The sequence below is a fragment of the Ursus maritimus genome (assembly GCF_017311325.1).
Source record: "Ursus maritimus isolate PB19 chromosome X unlocalized genomic scaffold, ASM1731132v1 scaffold_X1, whole genome shotgun sequence".
Taxonomy (NCBI): Eukaryota; Metazoa; Chordata; class Mammalia; order Carnivora; family Ursidae; genus Ursus; species Ursus maritimus.
In genome coordinates, this window is record NW_024423319.1 from 68383393 (window position 1) to 68407953 (window position 24561).

General features: G+C 38.5%; 1 protein-coding gene across 6 annotated transcripts in view; it reads left to right on the forward strand.

The window, feature by feature from the left end:
- Positions 1–24561, forward strand: part of HEPH (hephaestin) — an 84884-nt gene that overhangs the window by 22743 nt on the left and 37580 nt on the right. For 3 of the 6 annotated variants that reach the window (XM_008710665.2, XM_040630667.1, XM_040630664.1), the window contains exons 9-13: positions 4922–5133; positions 6107–6257; positions 8619–8831; positions 21445–21658; positions 23629–23768. In XM_008710665.2, coding sequence (XP_008708887.1) covers positions 4922–5133; positions 6107–6257; positions 8619–8831; positions 21445–21658; positions 23629–23768 — 930 coding nt within the window. The remainder of the gene's footprint in view (positions 1–4921; positions 5134–6106; positions 6258–8618; positions 8832–21444; positions 21659–23628; positions 23769–24561) is intronic. The other 3 variants (XM_008710666.1, XM_040630669.1, XM_040630666.1) reach the window with 2 other exon arrangements.

Genomic DNA, 24561 nt, shown 5'->3' on the forward strand with positions numbered 1-24561 from the left:
GAATGTCTTTCCATTTCTTTGTGTCATCTTCAATTTCTTTCATTTGTGTTTTATAGTATTCAGAGTACAGTTCTTTCACCTCTTTGGTTAGGTTTATTTCTAGGTTCTTATTTTTGGTGCAATTGTAAATGGGGTTATTTTCTTAATTTCTGTTTCGGCTGTTTCATTATTAGTGTATAGAAATGCACCAGATTTCTACACATTGATTGTGTCTCCTACAACTTTACTGAATTCATTTATCAGTTCTAGTAGCTTTTTGGTGTAGTCTTTAGAGTTTTCTTTATATAGTATCCTCTGCAAATAATGAAAGTTTTACTTTGTCCTTAAAAATTTGCATGCCTTTTATTTCTTTTTGTAGTCTAATTGCTGTGGCTAGGATTTCTAGTACTATGTTGAATAAAAGTACTGAGAGCGGACATGCTTGTCTTCTTTCTGACCTTAGGTGTAAAGCTTTCAGTTTTTCCCCAGAGTGTGATGTTTGCTGTGGGTTTTTTCATATATGGCTTTTAGGGTTAGTATCCTGAATATATAAAGAATTTACACGACTCAACACCCAAAAAATAAATAATCCAATTAAAAAATGAGCAGAAGGCATGAACAGACATTTCTCCAAGTAAGACATCTGGATGGCCAACAGACATATGAAAAGATGCTCAACATCACTCTCCATCAGTGAAATGCAAATCAAACTGCAATGAGATATCACCTCATAACTGTCAGAATGGCTAACATTAACAACAGAAGAAACAACAGGTGTTGGCAAGGATGTGGAGAAAGCGGAACCCTCTTTCCCTCTGGCGGGAGTGCAAACTGGTGCAGGCACTATGGAAAACAGTGTGGAGGTTCCTCAAAACGTTAGAAGTAGAACTACCCTACAATTTAGTAATTTCATTACTGGGTATCTACCCCTCAAATACAAAAACACTATATAGAGAATCATGTCATCCGCAAATAGTGAAAGTTTTTTCTTCTTCATTGCTGATTTGGATGCTTTTTATTTCTTTTTGTTGTCTGATTGCTGTGGCTAGGATTTCCAGTACTATGTCAAATAATAGTGGTAAGAGTGAACATCCCTGTCTTGTTCCTGACCGTAGAGGGAAAGTCCAAATTGTTGGTTGCCAGAGGGAAGGTACACAGCAGGATGGGGAGAATAGGTGATGGGGACTAAGGGTTGCAATTGTTGTGATGAGCACTGGGTACGGTATGTAAGTGTTGAATCACTAAATTGTACAACTAAAACTAATATTATATGTTGACTAACTAGAATTTAAATAAAAGTTTTTTAAAAATCCCAAAAGCACTAATTCAAAGGGATACACACACCCCTATGTTTATTTACAATAGCCAAATTATGGAAGAAGCCCAAGTGCCCATTGATAGATGAATGGATAAAGAAGAAGTGGGGTGTGTGTGTGTGTGTGTGTGTGTGTGTGTGATAGAATATTATTCAGCCAGGAAAATTATGAAATCTCGTGATTTGCACCAACATGGATGGAGCCAGAGAGTGTAATGCTAAGTGAAGTAAGTCAGTCGGAGACAGACAAATACCACATGATTTCATCCATTTGTGTAATTTAGGAAATAAAGCAAAGAAGCAAAGAGAAAAAAGAAAAACTATGAAATGGATTCTTAACTACTGAAAACAAAATGATTATTACCAGAGGGGAGGTGGGTGGGGGATGGGTGAAATAGGTGATAGAAATCACTTGTCATGTTGAGCACCAGGTGATATATGAAATTGTCAAATTACTATATTGGACCCGTGAGTCTAATATGACACTGTATGTTAACTATACTGGCATTAAAACAAAATTAAAAATTAAAAACAGACCTGATTATAAAAGTAAAATATATGTTTTATGGAAGTTGGATAAAACATGGAAAATTATAAAATAAGTATCATTCTTTTGATATACCTTCTAATGTTTTCCTGTGCTTATAAAAAACATATATATTTATATATGTGTGATCATGTGGTTTGTGCAGGTTTGTATCATACTGTTTTTACCTACCATTATATCAATTTTCTCATGCCATTGTAATATTATAAACTTGCTACTGACTATAAAATACTCTATTACATGGATTTGCTATTCTTTATTTACCTTATCTTCTGTTGTGTGAACATTTAGTTTGTTTTCATTATTTTTGAATGCTGTAAATCATGTTGCAATGAATGGACACTTATGTTTTATTTTTTATTATGTTATGTTAGTCACCATACAGTACATCTTTAGTTTTTGATGTAGTGTTCCATGATTCATTAAATGCTTATGTTTTATTTGGATTGCCATCTCAGGAGAGAATCCTAGAAATCAGATTATTGCATATTAATTTCTTGTTTTCTCTGAGAATATTAATACATGCTAATCCCAAGCCAAAAATATTTTAAAAAATACTAAAATCATTAAGGGCAAAGTTGCAGACAAATCTAGAACAAAAGAACATTTTACAAGGCAACTGGTCTAGTCTCTTCAAGAAGTCAATGCTACAGGGAAAAAAATGGGACAACACAAAAAAACAAACCTTATCTGATCGTGGTTATTAAAAAAATTAGCTGTAAGAGACATTTTGGGGCCCCTGAGTGGCTAAGTCTGCTTGTCCCTCTCCCTACCCTCTGCCCCTCCTCTATCTATCTATCTATCTATCTATCTATCTATCTATCTATCTTTCTATCTATCATCTATCTATCTCACTATCAAAATGAATATGTAAAATCTTTTTTTAAAAGAGACATTCTGGAGATGATTGCAAAATTTCTGATATAGACTACACGTTAGATATTAGGATATTTTCTTAGGTGTAGTAATGTTCTTGTGGCAATATAGGACAAAGTTACTGATGTATTTAGAAGTAAGATGTCATCATGCTTCCAAATGGTTTAGCAAAAGCAAATAATCAGAAACTGTGTGTGTGTGTGTGTGTGTGTGTGTGTGTGTAGATATACATAGACATAGATGTAGATAAATTAAAGATGGAAACATGTTAACAGTCAACCCCAGTTGGTAGGATGATTATTGTACTACCTTTTAACATTTTCTCTGTTTTTGAAAATTGTAAAAGTTGGGAATAATAAATGAATAAGAAAGGATGTTAAAACTATCTTAAATTATACCACCTGTTATAAGTTCTTACTACAACTATCCTTTTGTGTGCTTCTTTTCACCCTTTAATGAATATTTCCTCAGGATATATTTTTAACATGTGGAATTGTTGTGTCGGAGGGTACACACATTAAATATTTTGATACCTATATCCAAGTTGCTATCTGGAAAAATTTGCAGTCCCATAAACTTGGACTTGCATCAACAGTAACAGCACAGGGCAGCCATTTTCATCTTTGTCAAATGTCAGTCTTGCAGGAAGACAACACAATAACCAAAATCACCATTGTTTTGATTTGTATTAGGTTGGACATCCTTTTCAGTATTTACTGTATATCTTACTTTTTTGTGGGCCTGAACCTTCTTAAGGCTTTTGATACATTTTGTCAACATTTTGTCCTAAAAGGCTATTCTCATTTACATTTACCCTTTCTATAGTTGAGTGAGAGGGGTAGGTGTCATTTGAGCCACTTCTCAACAGCATGGGTTATAATATGTAAAATCTTGCTAAACAGACAGGCAAAAAAAGTTATGTAGCTATTTTCATTTGTACTTTTTTGATTACTAATAAGTTTAAAATGTTATTTTATTTTTTTAAGTTTTTATTTAAATTCCAGTTAACATACTGTGTAATATTAGTTTCAGGTGTGCAATATAGTGATTCAATAATTCCATACAACACCTGGTGCTCATCACAACAGGTGCACTCCTTGATCCCCATCACTTATTTCACCCATCCCCCCACCCCTTCTTGTAGCTATCAGTTTGTTCTCTACAGTTAAGAGTTTTTTTTCTTGGTTTGCCTCTCTCAGGATAGCTAAAAATCAACAACACAAGAAACAACAGGTGTTGGTGATGATGAGGAGAAAGGGGAACCTTGCAGTATTGGTGGGAAGGCAAAATGGTGCAGCAACTCTGAAAAACAGTATGGAGGTTCCTTGAAAAGTGAAAAAAATAGAACTACCATATGACCCAGCAATTGAACTAACTACTAGGTTAAAAATTTTAAAATAAAAATTTCTATGCATCACTTGACCATAACTTGTGTCCATTTGAGGAATTACAGCCTTAGTGCTTGTGTTTTTCATATATATACACATTGATACGTGTTTGCATCCACTCATATATAGGTACATATAGAAAGGAGAATGTGTTCATTAATCACAACCATTCAAAGATGATACAAACTGTGAAGGTAGGTAGTGACTTGCGTGTCTGGAGATCTTTAAAAAGTGGTAGGCTGGTGATGGGTAGTAAGGAGTGCACGTATTGCATGGTGCACTGGGTGTTATACACAACTAATGAATCATCGAACTTTACATAAAAAACCAGGGATGTATTGTATGGTGACTAACATAATATAATAAAAAAATTTTTTAAAAACAAAAAAATAGAAAGTGGTAAGTATACAAGAGCAGATGAATGTATGTTTTCAAGTGAAGAGTATTCCAAATAAGTTTTAAAGGCCCTTTTAATCTGTAGGTCCTTTGAGCTTAGAAAACTGAAACCCGGGAAGTTTAAATTTCCCAGTTGATATACAATTTTTTTCTTTATGTTATGTTAGTCACCATAACAGTACATCATTGGTTTTTGATGTAGTGTTCCATGATTCATTGTTTGCATATAACAACTATTGTCAGAACCAGAAAATAACTACAGTCTGTTCACTCTTATTCAGGATCCTTTTTACTATTCTATATTGCATATTGATGCTGCTCCAAAATGCCTTGTAGCTTATAATATTTACCCCACTGTTTGGAGCCGATGATTCTCACTCTAGCTAATGTGATAATTAGTCCTATTTTTCCCCCCTGCAGGCTCATCCTACACTGGCTTGGTAGCCAAGCCTTTTGAAAAAGTAACATACCGCTGGACAGTCCCCTCCCATGCTGGCCCTACTGCTCAGGATCCTGCCTGTCTCACCTGGATGTACTTCTCTGCTGCAGATCCCATAAGAGATACAAATTCTGGTCTGGTGGGCCCCTTGTTGGTGTGCAAGACTGGTGCCTTGGGTGCAGATGGCAAACAGGTATTACCAAGGTTTTTGGCTGGAAAACCTGCTGGGAGGAAGATAAGGCTGTGTTGCTAACTCGGAGTTGAAAGTGGAACTGGGTTCTAGAGATATGGGAATAGAAAACAAAAATAACCAAGCTATCCAATGAGAAATTAATAGTTGGTGACCCCACACTATTTTGCATGCTATTCTTTCACTCATAAACAGTCTCTATTCCTATTCTAGTCTCTATTCCTTTTGTATCCTCTCATCATCTCTTCAGTTTTTTTAAACCTTGGTGTTCCCTAACACTTGATCCTAATTCTTAAATCTCTTTTAATATTTGTTTGTGTTCTTTCATGCCCAGCTCACCATTGTAGCTGTATATTACTTAACCTCTCTTTGCCTCAGTTTCTTCATCTGTAGTAAGGGGTTAAAAATGAAAGAAGGTATCTTGGGTTTCTATGAGGATTAATTAAAATAATCCATATGAAATGCTTATCACAGTGTCTGGATTACATAGTAAACACTCAGTAAATGTTAGAAGTAATAGTAATAATAGTGATAATTAATGATAATAAAAATAACAATACATTAATAACAATTAAATATCATTTTCTCTTATTTTCTAATCCCCTCTGACTAGAGTCCTTTCCTGATCTGTTAACCACCTTTCTCCACTCCTTTACCCAGGTGACTCCAAGCTCTCTTCTATCACTCTCTGTCTTCTCCATAATCTCCATCTTGTGCTTCTTCCCTGTCCCCTTTCATACATTCCTCCCCTCCCGTCTTTTCATTTTGTTCTAACTTCTTTCAACCACCTTCAATTTGAAATTACCTGAGGAAAAACTTTCTAGCAACAACTACAGTTCTAGGCAGGAGGTATGGGCTTGTCTCTGTCTGGAAAAAGAAATGAGAAAGAATCAGGGCTCATTGGGTCTGGAGTTGTACACCCCACAACTGCTAAAACCATTATCATTCTTTCTTATGCTCTTCCACTGACCTACAGAAAGGGGTGGATAAGGAGTTTTTTCTCCTTTTTACTGTGTTGGATGAAAACAAGAGCTGGTACAGCAATGCCAATCAAGCAGCTGCTATGTTGGATTCCCGACTGCTCTCAGAGGATGTCAAGGGTTTCCAAGACTCCAATCGGATGCATGGTATGGGAAGTGCTTTTTTCCTGAGCTACAATTGAGAGGTTACAAGTAAAAATCTAACCTAAACTTAATCACGTTCCCATTCTTGAAAGCACTGATCCCATTGGTCAGCTCTACCCAAGACATGAACTAGATCGAAGAATTAAATCTAAGGCAATAGATCTTATATTTAGCACTTGATTGTGCTGTGTCCTGTGTTACACAGTATGGGGGACACTGGAAAAATGTGCTGTGAAATGAGGACTGCAAACAAGGAATCCACTAGGGAGTGAGGAGAGAAAGCTGGAATGATACATTTCCAGTCTTATCTTCTTCTCCTTTATTGACTACCCATGTTCCTCAACTCCATACTCCAGCCAAACAGGGCTATTTTTCACTATATAGACATACCTTGTGCTTTTCTGATTTCATGGCTTTACAATGCTTTGCCTTCCAGTTGAAATGATTCTCCTTACATTTTTGCCCTTGGCCTGTGGAATTTTTTTCCATTCTCTAAGGTCCTACTCAAAAGCTACTTCATCCATGTAACCATTTTTTTTTATCATCCAATCCCAGGATGATGACACTCTCTTATGAACCACTATTGCATTTTATCAGACTACTTTAATAGCATGTTCTATATAGTTATTTGTTACATGGCTTTTGACCTGCTAAAGTGTAGCCTCCTTAAAGGTGAGTTTTGTTTGTTGCTTATCTCAGTATTATTTACACTTTCTAATAAATAGTAAATGTTTATTGAACAAGTGAACTACCAATTAATGAGTAGGTACGTAAGTGGATGAGTGAGTGAATGGGAAGACTGTCCCAGTTTGCAAAGAGTTCCCAGCATTTGCAATGAAATGAGACTAATAACACACATGAAATAATTATAGAACAATCCAAGATCAAGTATAATTAAATGCCAAATTGTGTGAAACAGCCTTCAAGTAACATGGAGGTCATAGGAGGAGAGCATTAATGAGGGACAATCCAATTAAAGGATTTCTGGAAGAAGGGAATGCTTGAGCTGGGGTTTGAATGCTAAGTAGTTTTGCAATTAGACGTTACAGGAAAAGGAAGCAGAGTCAGGAGATTAGCAATGTTATCATCAGCATCTAGGGGAATTACCAAGTAGGGTTGCTTATTAAAGGTTGTTCCAGTGGATGTGGGAACATTGAAAAGGGGTCAGTTTTTAGCAGGCCTCCCTGTATTTTCAAGAGGAGTACAAAAGATGGGAGGGAGTCATGAATGAGTGTTTGTCTTATGACTCCATCTCTTGGTTCTCATCACCAGTCAGTTATATCAGCTGGAAAAAGTAAACCAATCCTGTGAACCAAGATCATTTCAATTTGAACTTATGGAGCACCTGAGTAGTACCAGGCAACATGCCAGGTGATTGGGCAGTCACACTGATACAGAAAAAATAATGTGATTCCTGCTAGGTCAATCTAGTGTAGGAGATAGACTTGTAAGTAAATCACTGGACTCTGTGGTAAGTGATATGGAAGAATTTTGTGTGTGGGACAGAAGTTTCACATAAATGAGAGAGAGAGAGAGAGAGAGAGAGAGAGAGAGAGAGAGAGATAACTCTGCTTCACAGGGGAGGTGATATTTGAACTGGGGCATGATGGATGAGTAATACTTTTCTGTAGAGAGACCAGAGGGAAAATTTATTCCAGGCAGAGGAAACAACATGTGAAGACTCAATATGTGTTTTGTAAACACCTAGCATGTTTAAGGCCTTGGGAATGCAAACACAAATAGAACTCACAGCAGTGGCATCTACCTGTGTGTGAAGGGAGTGGGAGGATAGACTGCAGGCAGGGGTGCCAGGGAGAGGGCTTTTGCAGAAGTTCAAGCCAGAAATGATGAGGGACAGAACCTGGGCAGTAACAGTGAAGAAAAGAAAGATGAATATGGAAACTTGGGGGAACCCCAGTACTTTATGGAAGGATGAAGAACAAGAACAAGATGAAGGAGGAACAATCAGAAAGGATGTAAGAGAACCAGGAAAGTGTGGTGTTATAGAAGCCAAAGGAGGAGAATTTCAAGGGTGTCGGAATAATAGAGGCTGGTACACTTGTGTATGCATATGTGTAAAGAGTCTGGTAGTGGAAAGAAGTTCAGTTTCATAAGAATTTGAAGTGTGGTAGAGGAGGGGCAGGAGATGAGGTCAGAAAGGCGAGTTGGACGCTCATCCCAAAGAGGCAGATTTTGTAAGTACAACTAAAGTGGCTTAGGGACGAAGGCAGAAGTGTTCAGGATGACTCAGAAATTTCAAGTTGTGTGAAACCATAGTACAGAGCTGATGCTATGCTGCTGGCCAGTGCTTGAGTAGTCTGGTCTCATCTTCCTGTCCTGTCTTGTGTGTGTTTTTTTTTCCAGCCATTAATGGGTTTCTGTTCTCTAACCTGCCTAGCCTGGACATGTGCAAGGGTGACACAGTGGCCTGGCACCTGCTTGGCCTGGGCACAGAGACTGACGTGCATGGGGTCATGTTCCAAGGCAATACTGTGAAGCTTCAGGGCATGAGGAAGAGTGCAGCCATGCTTTTTCCTCATACCTTTGTCATGGCCATCATGCAGCCTGACAACCCTGGTAAGTGCCTTAACAGCTGGCCCCAAGCTGAGAGACTCTGTTGGGCATGGTGCTGGATGAGGGGGGCTGGTGAAAAGAAAAGAAGAAATGCTGAGGGCACACAGGAAGTTTTCAAAACACTCTTGTCTTCTCTCTCCTCAATGTGCACTCCGTGTTCTGGTTATTTGGATTTTTCTCTTAGCTTCAGACAGAAAGTAAAGAGCTGAGGGAGATCCTTTCTGGAAAAACAGGAAAGAAATAGGGATGTTGCCCAGCAGCAGGGCAATTCTCATATAGATAGAGGGTGGACTTGCCTGTGTAGTCCCATGGCTATATAGAGATTTTATAGATTCAGTCCTTGCATTGGGAAGGAGGTCCAGGAGATATACCTATAAGAGCTTTCAACTTTGATATTCTTTGATAATTTCTCCAAACTTCTGTTGGGAGTGGGGTGGGGTGTGCTGTGACAGTTTCAGCCCAGGAATCAGAGCATAAAAACTTTTAGTCCAAGCTCTTTCATTAATTTGCCATTTAATTTTGGTCTAACCAACCCCCACTCTGTGACTGTATTTCTTCCTTCTTTTCTTTCTCCATCCCATCCCCTACCTCCCTCTCTCTCCTTCCTTTCCTATCTTTCCCCTTTCTTCCCTACTTTCTTTCATTTCTTTCCCTGCCTCTCTCTCTCCCAACCTCACTCCCCCTCCCATTCCCCCTCTTTCTCTCTCCCTTCCCCTCATTTCCCTTTCTTTCATGAAAAAAAATTGAGGAGAACATTTCTTTAGATTCTATCTAGTCTGACATTTTATCATGTAACAGTATTTTTTCTTTGCAGTTTCTAGGGTGCATTATTTTTTCAGGCAGTAGGTGGCAATAGTGTTTATCAGAAAAATCTGTCAGTTCCATGCAGTCTCCACTAAACTTTTATTTTAGTTCTTTAAATTCCATTCATATTTGGAAAAAAAATCCCTAAACCAAACAAGTCTCTTTGACAATTTAATAATTACATCCTGGACTAGGTTTGAAAAACATTTGACATAAAGTTGGTCTTCACAGACTTCTTGGGACTTCATTTCTGTCCATCTGCTTGGGATACTTCCTTGGTTAGGGAGAGTTCTTAGCAAATTAGAAACAACCGTTTATGGAGATTTAAAAAACAACAGGCACAAGTGAGGCTTAGGGTGGGGAACTTCTAAATAAGAAAGATGAGGAGAGAGAGAGAGAGAGAGAGAGAGAGAGAGAGAGAAAGGGAGGGTGGGAAGAAGGAAGGAAGGAAGGAAGGAAGGAAGGAAGGAGGAGAGGAGGGGGAGGAAGAAGGAGAGGTGAAGAGGGAAGAAGAGGAGGAGGGGGAGGAAGAGGAAGAAAAAAAGACCCTCCTCTCTAGCCTTGGTCCCAAAACAAAACCCTAGGTTGACACTCCCTTCTGCGAAGTTAGCCAGGCTCTCCTGTCAAGTCTCTATACCTCCCCATGCTCACTCTTACTTTAGATAAATGAAATTATTTTTGTGCCATACAAAAGGAAGCCTAAGGAGGGCTGCTGTAGATGGCTTAACAACATTCTGATTGGTGATCTGGGGGGAGAGGGAGTGAATGGGTTTATTAGAGAAAAGACTTGCAAGGTCACTCTTGGTCAAGATTCCTTAATTTTCTTATTAGCAAAAGCCCAGACTTTTTACCTTTGCATTTTTCTCACCTTTCAAATTCTTTTCTCTTTATGAAGAGTTCATGAGTAATAGAATGTTGGAAATGGTAGAGCCCCTTGAGATAATCTCAATTTACTTTACTAATGGGAGGAAAAGACAGAGACCTGGATGGATGTGTGTGTGATTTGCTCATTTTAAATATCTTGGTTCTATTTTTTCTTACTGTCTTAACCCTTCCCCATCAAGTCCTATTGATTCTTACTCCTTTGGTGATCTCTTGAATTTGAAGTCACCTTCATTCTTTCCTTGGGGGCTTGATCTCCAATTAAGATTGAGAGAGACCTTTAGGAGTAGCTCTTCAAACACAGGACAAATGGAAAAGCCAGGACCAGAATTTGGCTTTGGAATTCTAAAAGGAAGCAGTAGCCAGTGATGAGGATTGGTAAATACACATATGTAATTAGGCAGCTTTTCAGATGACTTAAAAACATCACCATGAATATTCAACATTTTATGTACTGGATGCTTACAGTTATGTTTAACAAACTAGAAAAACAAATATCCAGAAAAAAATGTAGCAAAGTGTTAAGAATGTTTGATTCCTGGGGGTTTACTGGTGATTTTTTTAATCCTCTTTTTGCTTTGCTTTAAATTTTAACAAGTTTATATGACATTTAATAGAAATGAACAATTGTATATAAAAACATTATCTTACATACCTCAGCTCTTCCAATAGAAGTAATGATACTAGAGCTTTAATAGATAGGAAAATTGACAGATATAAAGCTAGGGCTTGTAATGTGTTATTTTCCACCAAATTCATGTTAGAGTTCTCAACAGCAAGGAGAAGAATTTATTATTTATAATTGCCCTAGTCCTTTAGGGTGTTTTTCCTTTCTTTCACCATTGGAGCTTGCTTTATTCATTATTCCCCTCTTCCCCAACCCCTTTTTAATCTTCTTTTCTTTCCACTGCTCCTTTTTCCTGCCCTCTCTCATATTTCCTCTTCCTCTTTCATCATCTTTTTCTTATCTCTTTTTATCTCTCGTTTCTTATTCCTCTTCATTCATTCACTCTTTCTTTCTTTTACTTCCGTCTATTTTTTTTCCATCTTACTTTTTGTCTTTTCTTCTTTTTCATTTTCTTCTTCCATTCTTTTATCTTCTTTCTTCTCTTCCTTCTTTTCTCTTTCTCATTTTCCTTCCCTCCCCTCTCTTTTTTCCTTTTCCCCCATTTCTTTCTTCCTTTGATTTTTCCCTCTTTTTTGGATTCTCTTCTCTCCATTTCCCACCTTTTTTTATTTCTCTTTTTTGTCTTCCTTTCTTTCTTTTTTAAAATTCTTTTCCTTTTCCCTTCCTTCTGTTTTCTTTTTTCCTTTTCCTCCAATTAGTATCTTTTCTTTCCTCCTCTGTCTTTCTGTTTTTCCTTCTTTTTTATTCCTCACTTCTTTTTATCTTCCTTTTATTTTACAATAACAATCTCACAAAACATAATAGCTGTTTTCTTCCACTTACTGTCTATATACTAGTGATGTGAGGATGAATTAGGCAGCTCACAGTGTGAAAGGGAGATGATGATACAGTCTTGGCAAGAGCTATAGTAACACACAGGAAACTATAACAAATTCTGCCTGACTTGTGTAATAAAGCTTTTCTAGGGAAGCAAGCATCCAAACTGAGCATTTGAGGAAGAGTAAACTGTCACCAGGAACAGAACACGGATGGGTGGTGAAGAGGGTGTTATTATAGGCAGTAGGAAGCTTATGGGCAATGACTTGGAAGCAATATCTGCCTGAAGAATTACACAAACTGATTTCATTCAGTGACCCTCAACTCAAGGTGGTATGCCAAAAGGTGTTTGGAAATGTGTGGAGGTACTTTTAGTTGTCACAATGACTGGGGATATGGAGGGGGTGATATTTAGATATTTAGATAGTAGGAGTCAGAAATGATAAAAGTTTCAGCAATATGTAGGGCAGTCTTAAACAATGAAGAATAATCCCATGCAAAATGCTAATAGCAGCCCTGTGACGGAATAATGAGAAATAAGGTTTAAGAAGAGACAAAGTAGGAAGCTATTGCAAGAGGTGATGAGAGCCTGCCAATGGGTGGAAGCAATAAGGATGGACAGAAGGGTTAGAGTTAAAGATATTTGAGAAAGAAATTACAGAACTTTGCTGAGGGGTTGAGCAAAAAGAAAAGATGCCTGAAGTTTCCAACTTGTGTACCATATATATGGTGATAACCATTAACCAAAAGAGCAAGTACAAAAACAAGGGCAGGATAGTAAGGTTTGGGTAGAAAGTATTCATTTTAAGGCATGTCAAGTTTTAAGTTCCTGGTGAAATCCAGGTGGTGTGGATTTCAAAGTAGGTAGTTATGGGTAGAAATGTAAAGTTTGGAGAGGAAGTCCAGGCTAGCGAGTTTGAGTGTTCTCATACTTCAGGTCCATAAGCTGCGAAGTGATAGGAAATAAAACTTAAAGCAGAAATCAGCATTTAAGAGGTACAAGGGAAAAGAAACCAAAATAAGAAAACAGAAAATAATTTGTCAATGAATTAGGAGGAAACTCAGAGTCCAAAAACAGAAGAGTATTGAAAGAGTGGCCTGGACAATAATGTCCATATGAGAAAATTTAGATGATATACTAACTAGTCCAAAGGCACATGACTTCCCAGAATGTCTTCTTTTTGTTCTCATCCCCTTCAGTGATCATCAAACTTTCTTCTCCACACCAATCCCTGAGCTGTGAGTTTTGGGCAGCATATGCAACCACTCATTTACATACATATTCATTCACTCAAAACATATTTATTGCACACCTTCAATGTGTAAGACTGGGGAAGAACAGTGAAAAATAGAATTATTCTTACTCTCTGGGAAGATCCACAATAAGCACATCAAAACACATACATAAAATAATAAGATAATTTTAGATTGTGAAATATATCATGAAGGAAATAAAATACAGTGGTGTGATAAAATGATAGGGGCATTACTTTAGTAAGGGTGTTCAGGGAAGGCCTCTCAAGAATGTGATATTTACACTGAGACCTAAATAATGAGGAGGAAGGAGTGATATAAAGATTTCTGAGCAGAACATTTCAGAGGGACCAACAAGTGCAAATGTCCAAAGGTGGGAACAAGCATGGCTTCTCAAGGGTCAGAGTGAAAGTTCAGTAGGGTTGGATTTTAGTAAGCTAGAAAAAAGATCGACATGAAATGAGCATGGCAAGATTCATATTAAGTGGGGTCTTATAGACCATAGTTAGGAGCTTGGATTGCATTCTGTGTATGAATGAATCATTTGAAGCAAGGGGGCAATGTGCTCTGGACCATATTTGTTAAAGAGGGCCTTGACTCCTGTGTGAGGAATGGTTGAAGAGGGAAGGGGAAGAAGCAGAGAAGACAGTTGGGAGACTGTTGAAGTTTTCCATGTGAGAGATGATGGTGGTTTTGACTAGGGGAGGGGGAGTGAAAATGGAAGGGTAATTTGGAAGGAAAAGCTGATAGGATTGACAGATGGAATAGATGTGGAAGTGTGGGAGAGAAATGGAAGTGTTGGGAAGTAGTTGTGGGAAGAAAAGAGTAGATTTTTTTTTTAAAAAACTCTATTAACTAGTGGAAAATACTGTTTTGTAAAGAGAGGAGCACTTAGTACTTAACGTGTGGTTTAAAGTGTGTTAAGAGTAGAGAGGTCAAAAATGTAGAGGTCAGTGGGAGCCAGAATAGTTATGGAGAGGTTTCTGGAAGCAATGAAACATGAATTTGGTCTTGGAGAATGAGTGAGCTCTTATAGATATTTGTGGAAGGTATGAACAGGTATATTCCAGGAAGGGAGCAATAACATGAGTGAAAATTCAAGATAGAAAGGAGATACGTGATAAGGGAAGTCAGGGACAAATTTAGTTGGATCACTGGTTGAATCTGGGACTGAGTCATAGTTTGGAGCTAGCTCATAGATGCCTTTAAAAACCAGGGGAAAAAAAGCCAGGAAAAAGTTTGTAGTGATGGGATAGGCAGTGGGCAACAAGTGAAGCAATGATGAAAATAAACGTTCTAAGAAACTCAACTTCTCCTGATCAACATTCTATGAGCCTTAATGTCCTTGACATAGAAACTGGAGATTGATATCAGTTCCAGGTAGGTTCACAATCCTGATTTAAGACTGATATCCAACCATTTTTATTGAGAAAACTGAGGGAAAGCTATTCCAAAGCACTCTGATACAAGCATCCCAGTAGTCAAGAAGGGGGTTTTTTTGGAGAGGAGGTTAAGATGGCGGAAGAGTAGGGGACCCCTTTTTCGGCGACTCCCCTGAGTCGAGTTGGATAGGTACCAGACCAGCCTGAACATCCACAGAATCAGCCTGAGACGCAGGAAGATATATCTGGATCTCTACAAATGAACATCTCCAGCAATGAGTACTGAGGTATGAAGCGGGAAGCCGTGAGACCTCGCACAGATATCAGAAGATAAACGGAAGGGGGAGGGAGCTGCCACGTTCGGGCGCCGGGAGGCGGTAGCCACCTACACGGAGGAGTTGGTGGACTCGCGGACCGGCACCTGTGAGAGAGCAGAATGAGACCATGAGCTGGGGAACGCACGCCACCAGACTGAAACGGAGCTCCGGTGTGCTCACTGGAAACAGACTGAGACTGGGAGCTCCGGGAGCACGTGGGAGTGGCTGGCGGCTGGCGGCTGACAGTGTTAGAAACACAAAGGAAAGAGACATGCCGGTCCTAGAGGTGAGGGCTGGGACGCCGGGTGTGGGGCGCACATCCCGGGACGCTGCAGGGTTGAGCAGCACCAACAGAAACAGAGTTAAAGTGGCCAGAATATCAGGGAAGAATGGTCCAATATCCCTCTGTTCTGAGACAGAGGCTGAGATTCCACCACTGCTGCTCTGACTCTCAGAAGAGGCAGAGCAAACCAACAGGGAGAGACGGGAGAGAACAAAAGCCTGGAAATACCGGCTCACAGTGTGCCCATCCCCATCCCCCCAAGCAGGGGACATGGAGACTCTACCCAAAGAGGGTTGCGTGAGTATCAGCACAGCAGGCCCCTCCCCCAGAAGGCAGGCTGAAACTTCAAGAAGCCCACATACCTAAGATCCGTATAAAACAAGGGCACATGGCCCGGGTCCCGGTCAATAATTTGGGCTCTGGACAACCCCGCAACCTCTCCTCATCAGAATGACAAGAAGGAGAAATCCCCCCCAGCAAAGAAAAGACAATGAGTCTGTGGCCTCTGCCACAGAACTAATGGATATGGATGTAAACAAATTATCAGAAATGGATTTCAGAGTAACAATGGTCAAGATGATGTGTAGACTCGAAAAAAGTATTAATGAAAATGTTAATGAGAATATAGAATCTCTAAGGGTGGGAATGAGAGTGAATCTGGCAGAAATTAAAAATTCTATGAGCCAAATGCAGTCAAAACTAGACGCTCTGACGGCCAGGTTGAATGAGGCAGAAGAATGTATCAGCGAATTGGATGATGGGTTAGTAGAATAGGAAGCTAAAATAGAACCCGGACTCAAAAACATCCACCCTCAAAAATGTAGGTTAAGGGAGATTACTGACACAATGAAACGTTCAAATGTCAGAATCATCGGCATCCCCAAGGGGGTAGAGAAAAACAGGGGTCTAGAAGAGATATTTGAACAATTTGTAGCTGAAAATTTCCCTAATCTAGCAAAGGAAACAAAAATTCGTGTCCAAGAGGCAGAGAGGACCCTTCCCAACCTCAACCATGACAAACCTATGCCACGACATGTCATAGTGCATTTCGCAAATATTAGATTCAAGGATACAGTATTGAAAACGGCCAGGGCAAAGAAATTACTCACATACCAAGGCAAAGGTATCAGAATTATGTCAGACCTGTCTACACAGACCTGGAATGAGAGAAAGGGTGGGGGGGGGCATTTTTAAAGCTCTTTCAGAGAAAAACATGCAGCCAAGGATCCTTTATCCAGCAAGGCTGTCATTCAAAATTGATGGAGAAATAAAGACCTTCCAGAATAGCCAGTCATTGACCAATTTCATAACCATGAAACCAGCCCTACAGGAGATATTAAGGGGGGTTCTATAAAGGTAAAAAGACCCCAAGAATGATACAGAACAGAAAGTCACAATCTATAGAAACAAAGACTTTACTGGCAACATGGCATCATTACAATCATACCTCTCAATATTCAGTCTCAATGAAAATGGCCTAAATGTCCCATAAATGCACAGGGTTGGAGATTGGATAAAAAGACAGGACCCATCCATTTGCTGTCTACAAGAGACTCATTTTGAACCTAAAGATACATCCAGACTGAAAGTAAAGGGATGGAATACAATCTTTCACGCCAATGGACCTCAAAAGAAAGCTGGGGTGGCAATTCTCTTATCAGACAGATTGGATTTTAAACTAAAGACTACAGTTAGAGACACAAAAGGGCACTATATTATTCTTAAAGGATGTATCCAACAAGTGGATATGACAATTATAAATATATATGCCCCCAACAGGGGACCAGAAAGATACACAAGCCAACTCTTAACCACAATAAAGAGACATATAGATGAAAATATGTTAATAGTAGGGGACCTCAGCACTCCACTCTCAGAAATAGACAGAACACCCTGGCAAAAACTAAGCAAAGAATCAAAGGCTTTGAATGCCATACTCGACGAGTTGGACCTCATAGATATATATAGAACACTACACCCCAGAACCAAAGAATACTCATTCTATTCTAATTCCCATGGAACATTTTCAAGAATAGACCATGTTCTGGGACACAAAACAGGTCTCAGCCGATACCAAAAGATTGAAATTATCCCCTGCATATTCTCAGACCACAACGCTCTGAAATTGGAACTCAACCACAAGGAAAAATTTGGAAGAAACTCAAACACTTGGAGACTAAGAACCATCCTGCTCAGGAATGACTCGATAAACCAGGAAATTAAAAATCAAATTAAACAATTTATGGAGACCAATGAGAATGAAATACAACAGTCCAAAACCTATGGGATACAGCAAAGGCAGTCCTAAGGGGGAAATACATAGCCATCCAAGCCTCACTCAAAAGAATAGAAAAATCTAAAATGCAGTTTTTATATTCTCACCTCAAGAAGCTGGAGCAGCAACAGGGGGACAGGCCTACTCTACGCACAAGGAAGCAGTTGACCAAGATTAGAGCAGAAATCAATGAATTAGATACCAGGATTACAATAGAGCAGATCGACAAAACTAGAAGCTGGTTCATTGAGAGAATTAATAAAATTTAGAGACCACTGGGAAGACTTATCCAAAAGAATAGAGAAAGGCCCCAAATTAATAAAATTATGAATGAAAAAGGAGAGGTCACAACCAACACCAATGAAATTGGAAGGATTATTAGAAACTTTTATCAACAGCTTTATGCCAATAAATTAAGTAATCTGGAAGAGATGGAGGCCTTCCTGGAAACCTATAAACTACCAAGACTGAAACAGGAAGAAATTGATTTTTTTAACAGGCCAAATAATTATGAAGCGATTGAGTCAGTGATAAACAGCCTTCTAAAAAACAAAAGTCCAGGCCCAGACGGTTATCCTGGGGAATTCTCCCAAACATTCAAAGAGGAAATAATACCTATTCTCCTAAAGATATTTCAAAAAATAGAAACAGAAGGAAAGCTACCAAACTCATTCTATGAGGCCAATATTACCTTGATCCCCAAACCAGACAAAGACCCCATCAAAAAGGAGAATTACAGACCAATTTCCCTGATGAATATGGACACCAAAATTCTCAACAAGATCCTGGCTAATAGAATCCAACAGTACATTAAAAGGATTATCCATCATGACCAAGTGGGATTCATCCCTGGGATGCAAGGGTGGTTCAACATTCGCAAATCTATCAGTGTCTTAGATTTTATCCCGAATGAAAATTTCAAAAATCATATAATTCTCTCAATGGATGCAGAATAAGCATTTGACAAAATACAGCATCTTTTCCGGATTAAATCCCTTCAGAGTGTAGGGATAGAGGGTACATTCCTCAATCTCATAAAAACCATCTATGAAAAGCCTACAGCAAATATCATTCTCAATGGGGAAAAGCTGGAAGCCTTTCCCTTAAGATCAGGAACACGACAAGGATGCCCACTCTCACCACTATTATTCAACATAGTACTAGAAGTCCTTGCAACAGCAATCAGACAACAAAAAGGGATAAAAGGTATCCAAATCAGCAAAGAAGAAGTCAAAATGTCTCTCTTCACAGATGACATGATACTCTATATGGAAAACCCAAAAGAATCCACTCCCAAACTATTAGAAGTGATAGAGCAATTCAGTAATGTGGCAGGATACAAAATCAATGATCAGATATCAGCTGTATTTCGCAACTAATGAATCATCGAACTTTACATCAGAAACCGGGGACGTACTGTATGATGACTAACATAATATAATAAAAAAACATTAAAAAAATCAGTTGCATTTCTATACACGAATAATGAGACTGAAGAAAGAGACATGAGGGAATCCATCCCATTTACAATAGCACCAAAAATCGTACGTTACCTTGGAATTAACTTAACCAGAGATGTAAAGGATCTATATTCTACAAACTAGATATCACTCTTGAAAGACATTGAGGAAGACACAAAAAGATGGAAAAATATTCCATGCTCATGGATCAGAAGAATTAACATAGTTAAAATGTCCATGCTACCCAGAGCAATCTACACTTTCAATGCTATCCTGATCAAAATACCTATGACCTTTTTCAAAGAACTGGAACAAACAGTCCTTAAATTTGTATGGAACCAGAAAAGGCCCCGAATTGCCAAGGAACTGTTGAAAAGGAAAAACAAAGCTGGGGGCAGCACAATGCCGGATTTCGAGCTCTACTACAAAGTTGTGATCACAAAGACAGCATGGCACTGGCACAAAAACAGACACATAGACCAATGGAACAGAATAGAGAACCCAGAAGTGGACCCTTGGCTCTTTGGGCAACTAATCCTTGATAAAGCAGGAAAAAACATCCAGTGGAAAAAAGACAGTCTCTTCAATAAATGGTGCTGGGAAAATTGGACAGCTACATGCAAAAGAATGAAACTTGACCACTTTCTCAACCATACACAAAGAAAAACTCCAAATGGATGAAAGACCTCGATGTGAGACAGGAATCGATCAAAATCCTAGAGGACAACATAGGCAGCAACCTCTATGACATCGGCCAAAGCAACCTTTTCATGACACATCTCCAAAGGCAAGAGAAACAAAAGAGAAAATGAACTTGTGGGACTTCAAGATAAAAACCTTCTGCACAGCCAAGGAAACAGTCAAAAAAAAACTAAGAGGCAGCCCATGGAATGGGAGAATATATTTGCAAATGATGCTACAAATAAAAGACTGGTATCCAAGATCTACAAAGAACTTCTCAAACTCAATACGTGAGAAACAAAGAAACAAATCACAAAATGGGCAGAAGATATGAACAGACACTTTTCCAATGAGGACATACAAATGGCTAACAGACACATGAAAAAATGTTCAAAATCATTAGCCATCAGGGAAATTCAAATCAAAACCACACTAAGATACCACCTTATGCCAGTTAGAATGGCAAAAATGGACAAGGCAAGAAACAACAATTGTTGGAGAAGATGTGGAGAAAGGGGATCCCTCCTACATTGTTGGTTGGAATGCAAGTTGGTACAGCCACTCTGGAAAACAGTGTGGAGGTCCCTTAAAAAGGTAAAAATTGAGCTACCCTATGATCCAGCTATTGCACTACTAGGTATTTACCCCAATGATACAGACGTAGTGAAGAGAAGGGCCATATGCACCCCAATGTTCATAGCAGCATTGTCCACAATAGCTAAATCGTGGAAGCAGCTGAGATGCCGTTCAACAGATGACTGGATAAAGAAGATATGGTCCATTTATACAATGGAATATTACTCAGCTATCAAAAAGAACGATTTCTCAACATTTGCTGCAACATGGACGGCACTGTAGGAGATAATGCTAAGTGAAATAAGTCAAGCAGAGAAAGACAATTATCATATGATTTCTCTCATCTATGGAACATAAGAACTAGGAAGATTGGTAGGGGAAGAAAGGGATAAAGAAAGGGGGGTAATCAGAAGGGGGAATGAAGCATGAGAGACTATGGACTATGATGATGGGTAGTAAGGAGGGTACGTATTGCCTGGTGCACTGGGTGTTATACGCAACTAATGAATCATCGAATTTTACATCAGAAACCAGTGATGTACTGTATGGTGACTAACATAATATAATAAAAAAAAGAAAAAAGAAAAAAAGAAAGGTTTTTGTTTTTGTTTTTGTTTTGTTTTGTTTTTCTTTTTTTTTAAATTTATTTAACCACACCCTTATTTCTTTGGTACTTGGTAAAAAAGAGGGAAAACTGGTCAATGCATTTTTTTGGAATAATAATTATTACAACTTTATTTACTTATTTATAACTTTATTAAAATTTACTATGCTAAGCAATGTGTACATATTATTGTGTCTAATTCTAAAACAATCCAGTGAAGTAAGTAAAATGATTCATTGTACCATAAAGGAACTGAAACATACAGAGGCTTAAAAATTACTTCAAGGTCATATAGCTAACAAGTGTCAGGTAGGGTGATCAACTATCCCAGTTTGCTCAGACCTGAGCAGTTTCATGAGGGATATGGGACTTCCAGTGATAAAACTGGGAAAGCCCTGGGTTAACAGGGAGGAGTTGACCATCTTGGTGGCAGAGTGTAGTTTTAAACCTAAACAAGGTAGCTTTGGAGCCAGAGCTATTAACCACTGTGCTCACTGCTCTCAATAAACTTATAATAATCTTTTATCCAATGCATAGAAGAACCTTTTCTGAAACTACCCACTCTCTACAGTATGCCTAGAAAGAGACATGAAATCCCCTAGGTGCTACACAGGGATATTCAGATTCAGGTTTTGCTCTTTGTTCCTTCCTTAGGGATGTTTGAGATTTACTGCCAGGCAGGCAGCCACAGAGAATCAGGGATGAAAGCAGTCTATAATGTCTCCCAGTGTCCTGGCCGCCAAGCTAATGACCACCAACGATACCAAGCTTCAAGAATCTACTACATCATGGCAGAAGAGGTGGAGTGGGACTATTGCCCTGACAGGAGCTGGGAACTGGAATGGCACAACCAGTCTGAGAAGGACAGGTAAGTCTTCAGAAAATAAGAGATCACACTTTCAGAAACTCCGTACCATTTTACAGATGAGGAAGATACTGAAATACTGAGAAAAGGAGACACTTATCCAAAGTAACCTAATAAGATACCAGCACATCTGGAACAGGTGCTAGAATGCAGATAAGCTGGAACTCACTGATTCTTCTATATTGCTATACTGTGGGTCTGAAGTAAAAGACCTTACCCACACCTTCGTGCTCTTAATCTTTGCCTCTTTTCTTCTGGTTGCCGGTAGCACCTACAGGAGAATTTAAATTTTATAGAGGGCTTACTCAAAGGACTGAACACCCCAAGCTTACCTGTCACTTGGTAAAATGTCACTAAGGTACAGGCTAAGCTGTATAGCAGGAAAAATCCAACATAGAGTAGTTTGAGTGAATTAGAATTTTTATTTCTTGCTCAAATAATAGTATAAATATGAGCAGCCCAGGGCCAATAGGTAAACTAATCACCCGTAATACTTTCTTTCATCTCTGAAACTAAGACGCGTATGCTAGTTGTAGTCATTCCCAGCAATCACAAAAGGGGAAAGCAGCCCAGGGCAAGCAGCAGTATCTGTAAGGTAATGACCTAAAAGTTGTATACATCACTTTCTTTCATAACCCATTATCCTGAACTTATTAATGTGGCCATACCTAGCTGCAAGAAAGTCTGGGACTTGGAGAGGTTGGAGGGTTGGATAAAATGAATGAAGTGAAGCGGAGTATACAAGCTTCCAGTTATGCAATAAATAAGTCATGGAATAAAAGGCACAGCATAAGGAATGTAGTCAATGATTTTATAATAGAGATATATTGGGGCAGATGGTAGCTACACTTGTGGTGAACATAGCACAAATGTATACATTTATCAAATCATTGAGTTGTATACATGAAGCTAATGTAACTTTGTATGTCAACTATACTAAAAAATAAAGCCTGGAAAATACAATCTATAATCCATGGTTAAGTGGTCATGTACTCAGCTAATACCTAGGTGATTCTATTACTACAAAGAAAGGGGAGGAGAATGAAAACTGAAGTACAGTTTAGCAATTTCCACTACAATTTATTTTTGGTGGTCTCACAACTCTTTAGCAATTCTTGTCTTTCATGTTGGTTGTTGAATGTTGAAGTCTTCTTGCTAACTTTTTCCGAAACCTAGAGAAAGTGAGTTTTCTGCCCTGGGACTTAGTTTGTTTATCTTTAAAGTGATGTGGAATTTGATGAATTATTGAACTCTATATCTGAAACTAAGGATGTACTATATGTTGGCTAATTGAATTTAAATATAAACAAACAAATAAATAAAGTGATGTGGTATAGTTGAAAGAACTTGACTAGAAGGAAATAAGGAAGAAGCAACAGAGTTGTATCCAAGTGCTAGCTCCTTTCTGGCTCACAGTATCGATGAAGATAAGTTCTGTCACTTCTGGACCACTGATTCTACTTCCACCTACCTCATCACCCTATTGGAAATGTTAAATGATAAAACAAATAATAAGGTTCTTTGTAAACAGGAAAGCATCCCATAAGGGGGAATTTGTAAAATTCCATTTCTTCCTTACCTCTTCCCATTTCTTACTCTCCATCAGCAGCAGCAGTTTGTGCTCTCCTTCCACCCTGTACCTTGTCCTTTTGTCAACCTAATTCCATCTGAGACATCACTAAGACTAGAGCTAAAGCCCAGGGTTTTTTATTCTTTTCCCCATGTTCTTGTCACAATAATTATATTACAAATTATAATCTGGATCATGATAAACAAGGAAATATAAATGGATATTTAAATCTGGCATCTTTATTACAGTTATGCAGCCAATGTGGTGGGAAATCTGACATTAGAAGGAATACGTCTTCTCTTTCTTCTGTCTGTGATATGATGTTAGGTCTGAGTTAGCTTTCTCATACTTGAAAATGAGAGGTCAAGACCAGGTGCTGATACCACTCTTTGGATTCTTCTAGTTATGGTCACATCTTCCTGAGCAACCAGAATGGGCTCCTGGGTTCCAGATACAAGAAAGCTGTATTCAGAGAATACACTGATGGTACATTCAAGATCCCTCAGCCAAGGACTGGACCAGAGGAACACTTGGGAATATTAGGTAAGTGAGTTCCTCCTGGGGTCTAGAGGTTTATGCTGCTCCTAGGAAGGTAATGTCATATCAAGAAGGCCTCTTTATTTCTTTCTATTAGTTTTTCCTTATGATATAATGGAACTATAGTCATAATTTAAAAATCAGCCATAAAAATAAGCAATCAAAGTGGCGGGATTCATGAATTCTGCTGCAACATGAGCTATATTTTTCGAGGAATCTCTCTAGGGGTCTCTGACAGTGACAGATTTTTTAATTTTTTAATTTTTTTAAAACATGAAATTTTATCCTTTATTCTAGATGCTTTATCATCATCATCATCATCATCATCGTTGTCATCCTTATCATCAACACAGTTGGAGATTGCATTCATCTTTCCCATCTCATAACCCAAACTATTCATACAAATTTAATATGTGGTTCTCCAAATCCCATAAGTTTTTTTTCATGAGTTCTGCAACATTTTATTTATTTATTTTTAATTTTTTATTATTATGTTTTTTTATTTTTTTATTATTATGTTCAACTAGCCAGCATATCATTAGTTGCATACACCCAATGCTCATCACCAGGAGGGCATGAGTGATAGATTTTTTAAAAATGCTAATGGCAGGGGAACTTAAGAACATCAAAGAGTAAGAAAAACACTGTACAGGGGATCAGTATTACCCTTGTACCCCAGTCTAATTATCGATGCAGTTTCTTCACTTTTGTAGGGACCAATGAGTTTCCTCATTCTTGTCCTCACAAAGAAGAAACTTATTGGCCCTTGCAGGGAGCCCTTTTTTTTTTTTTTTTTTTT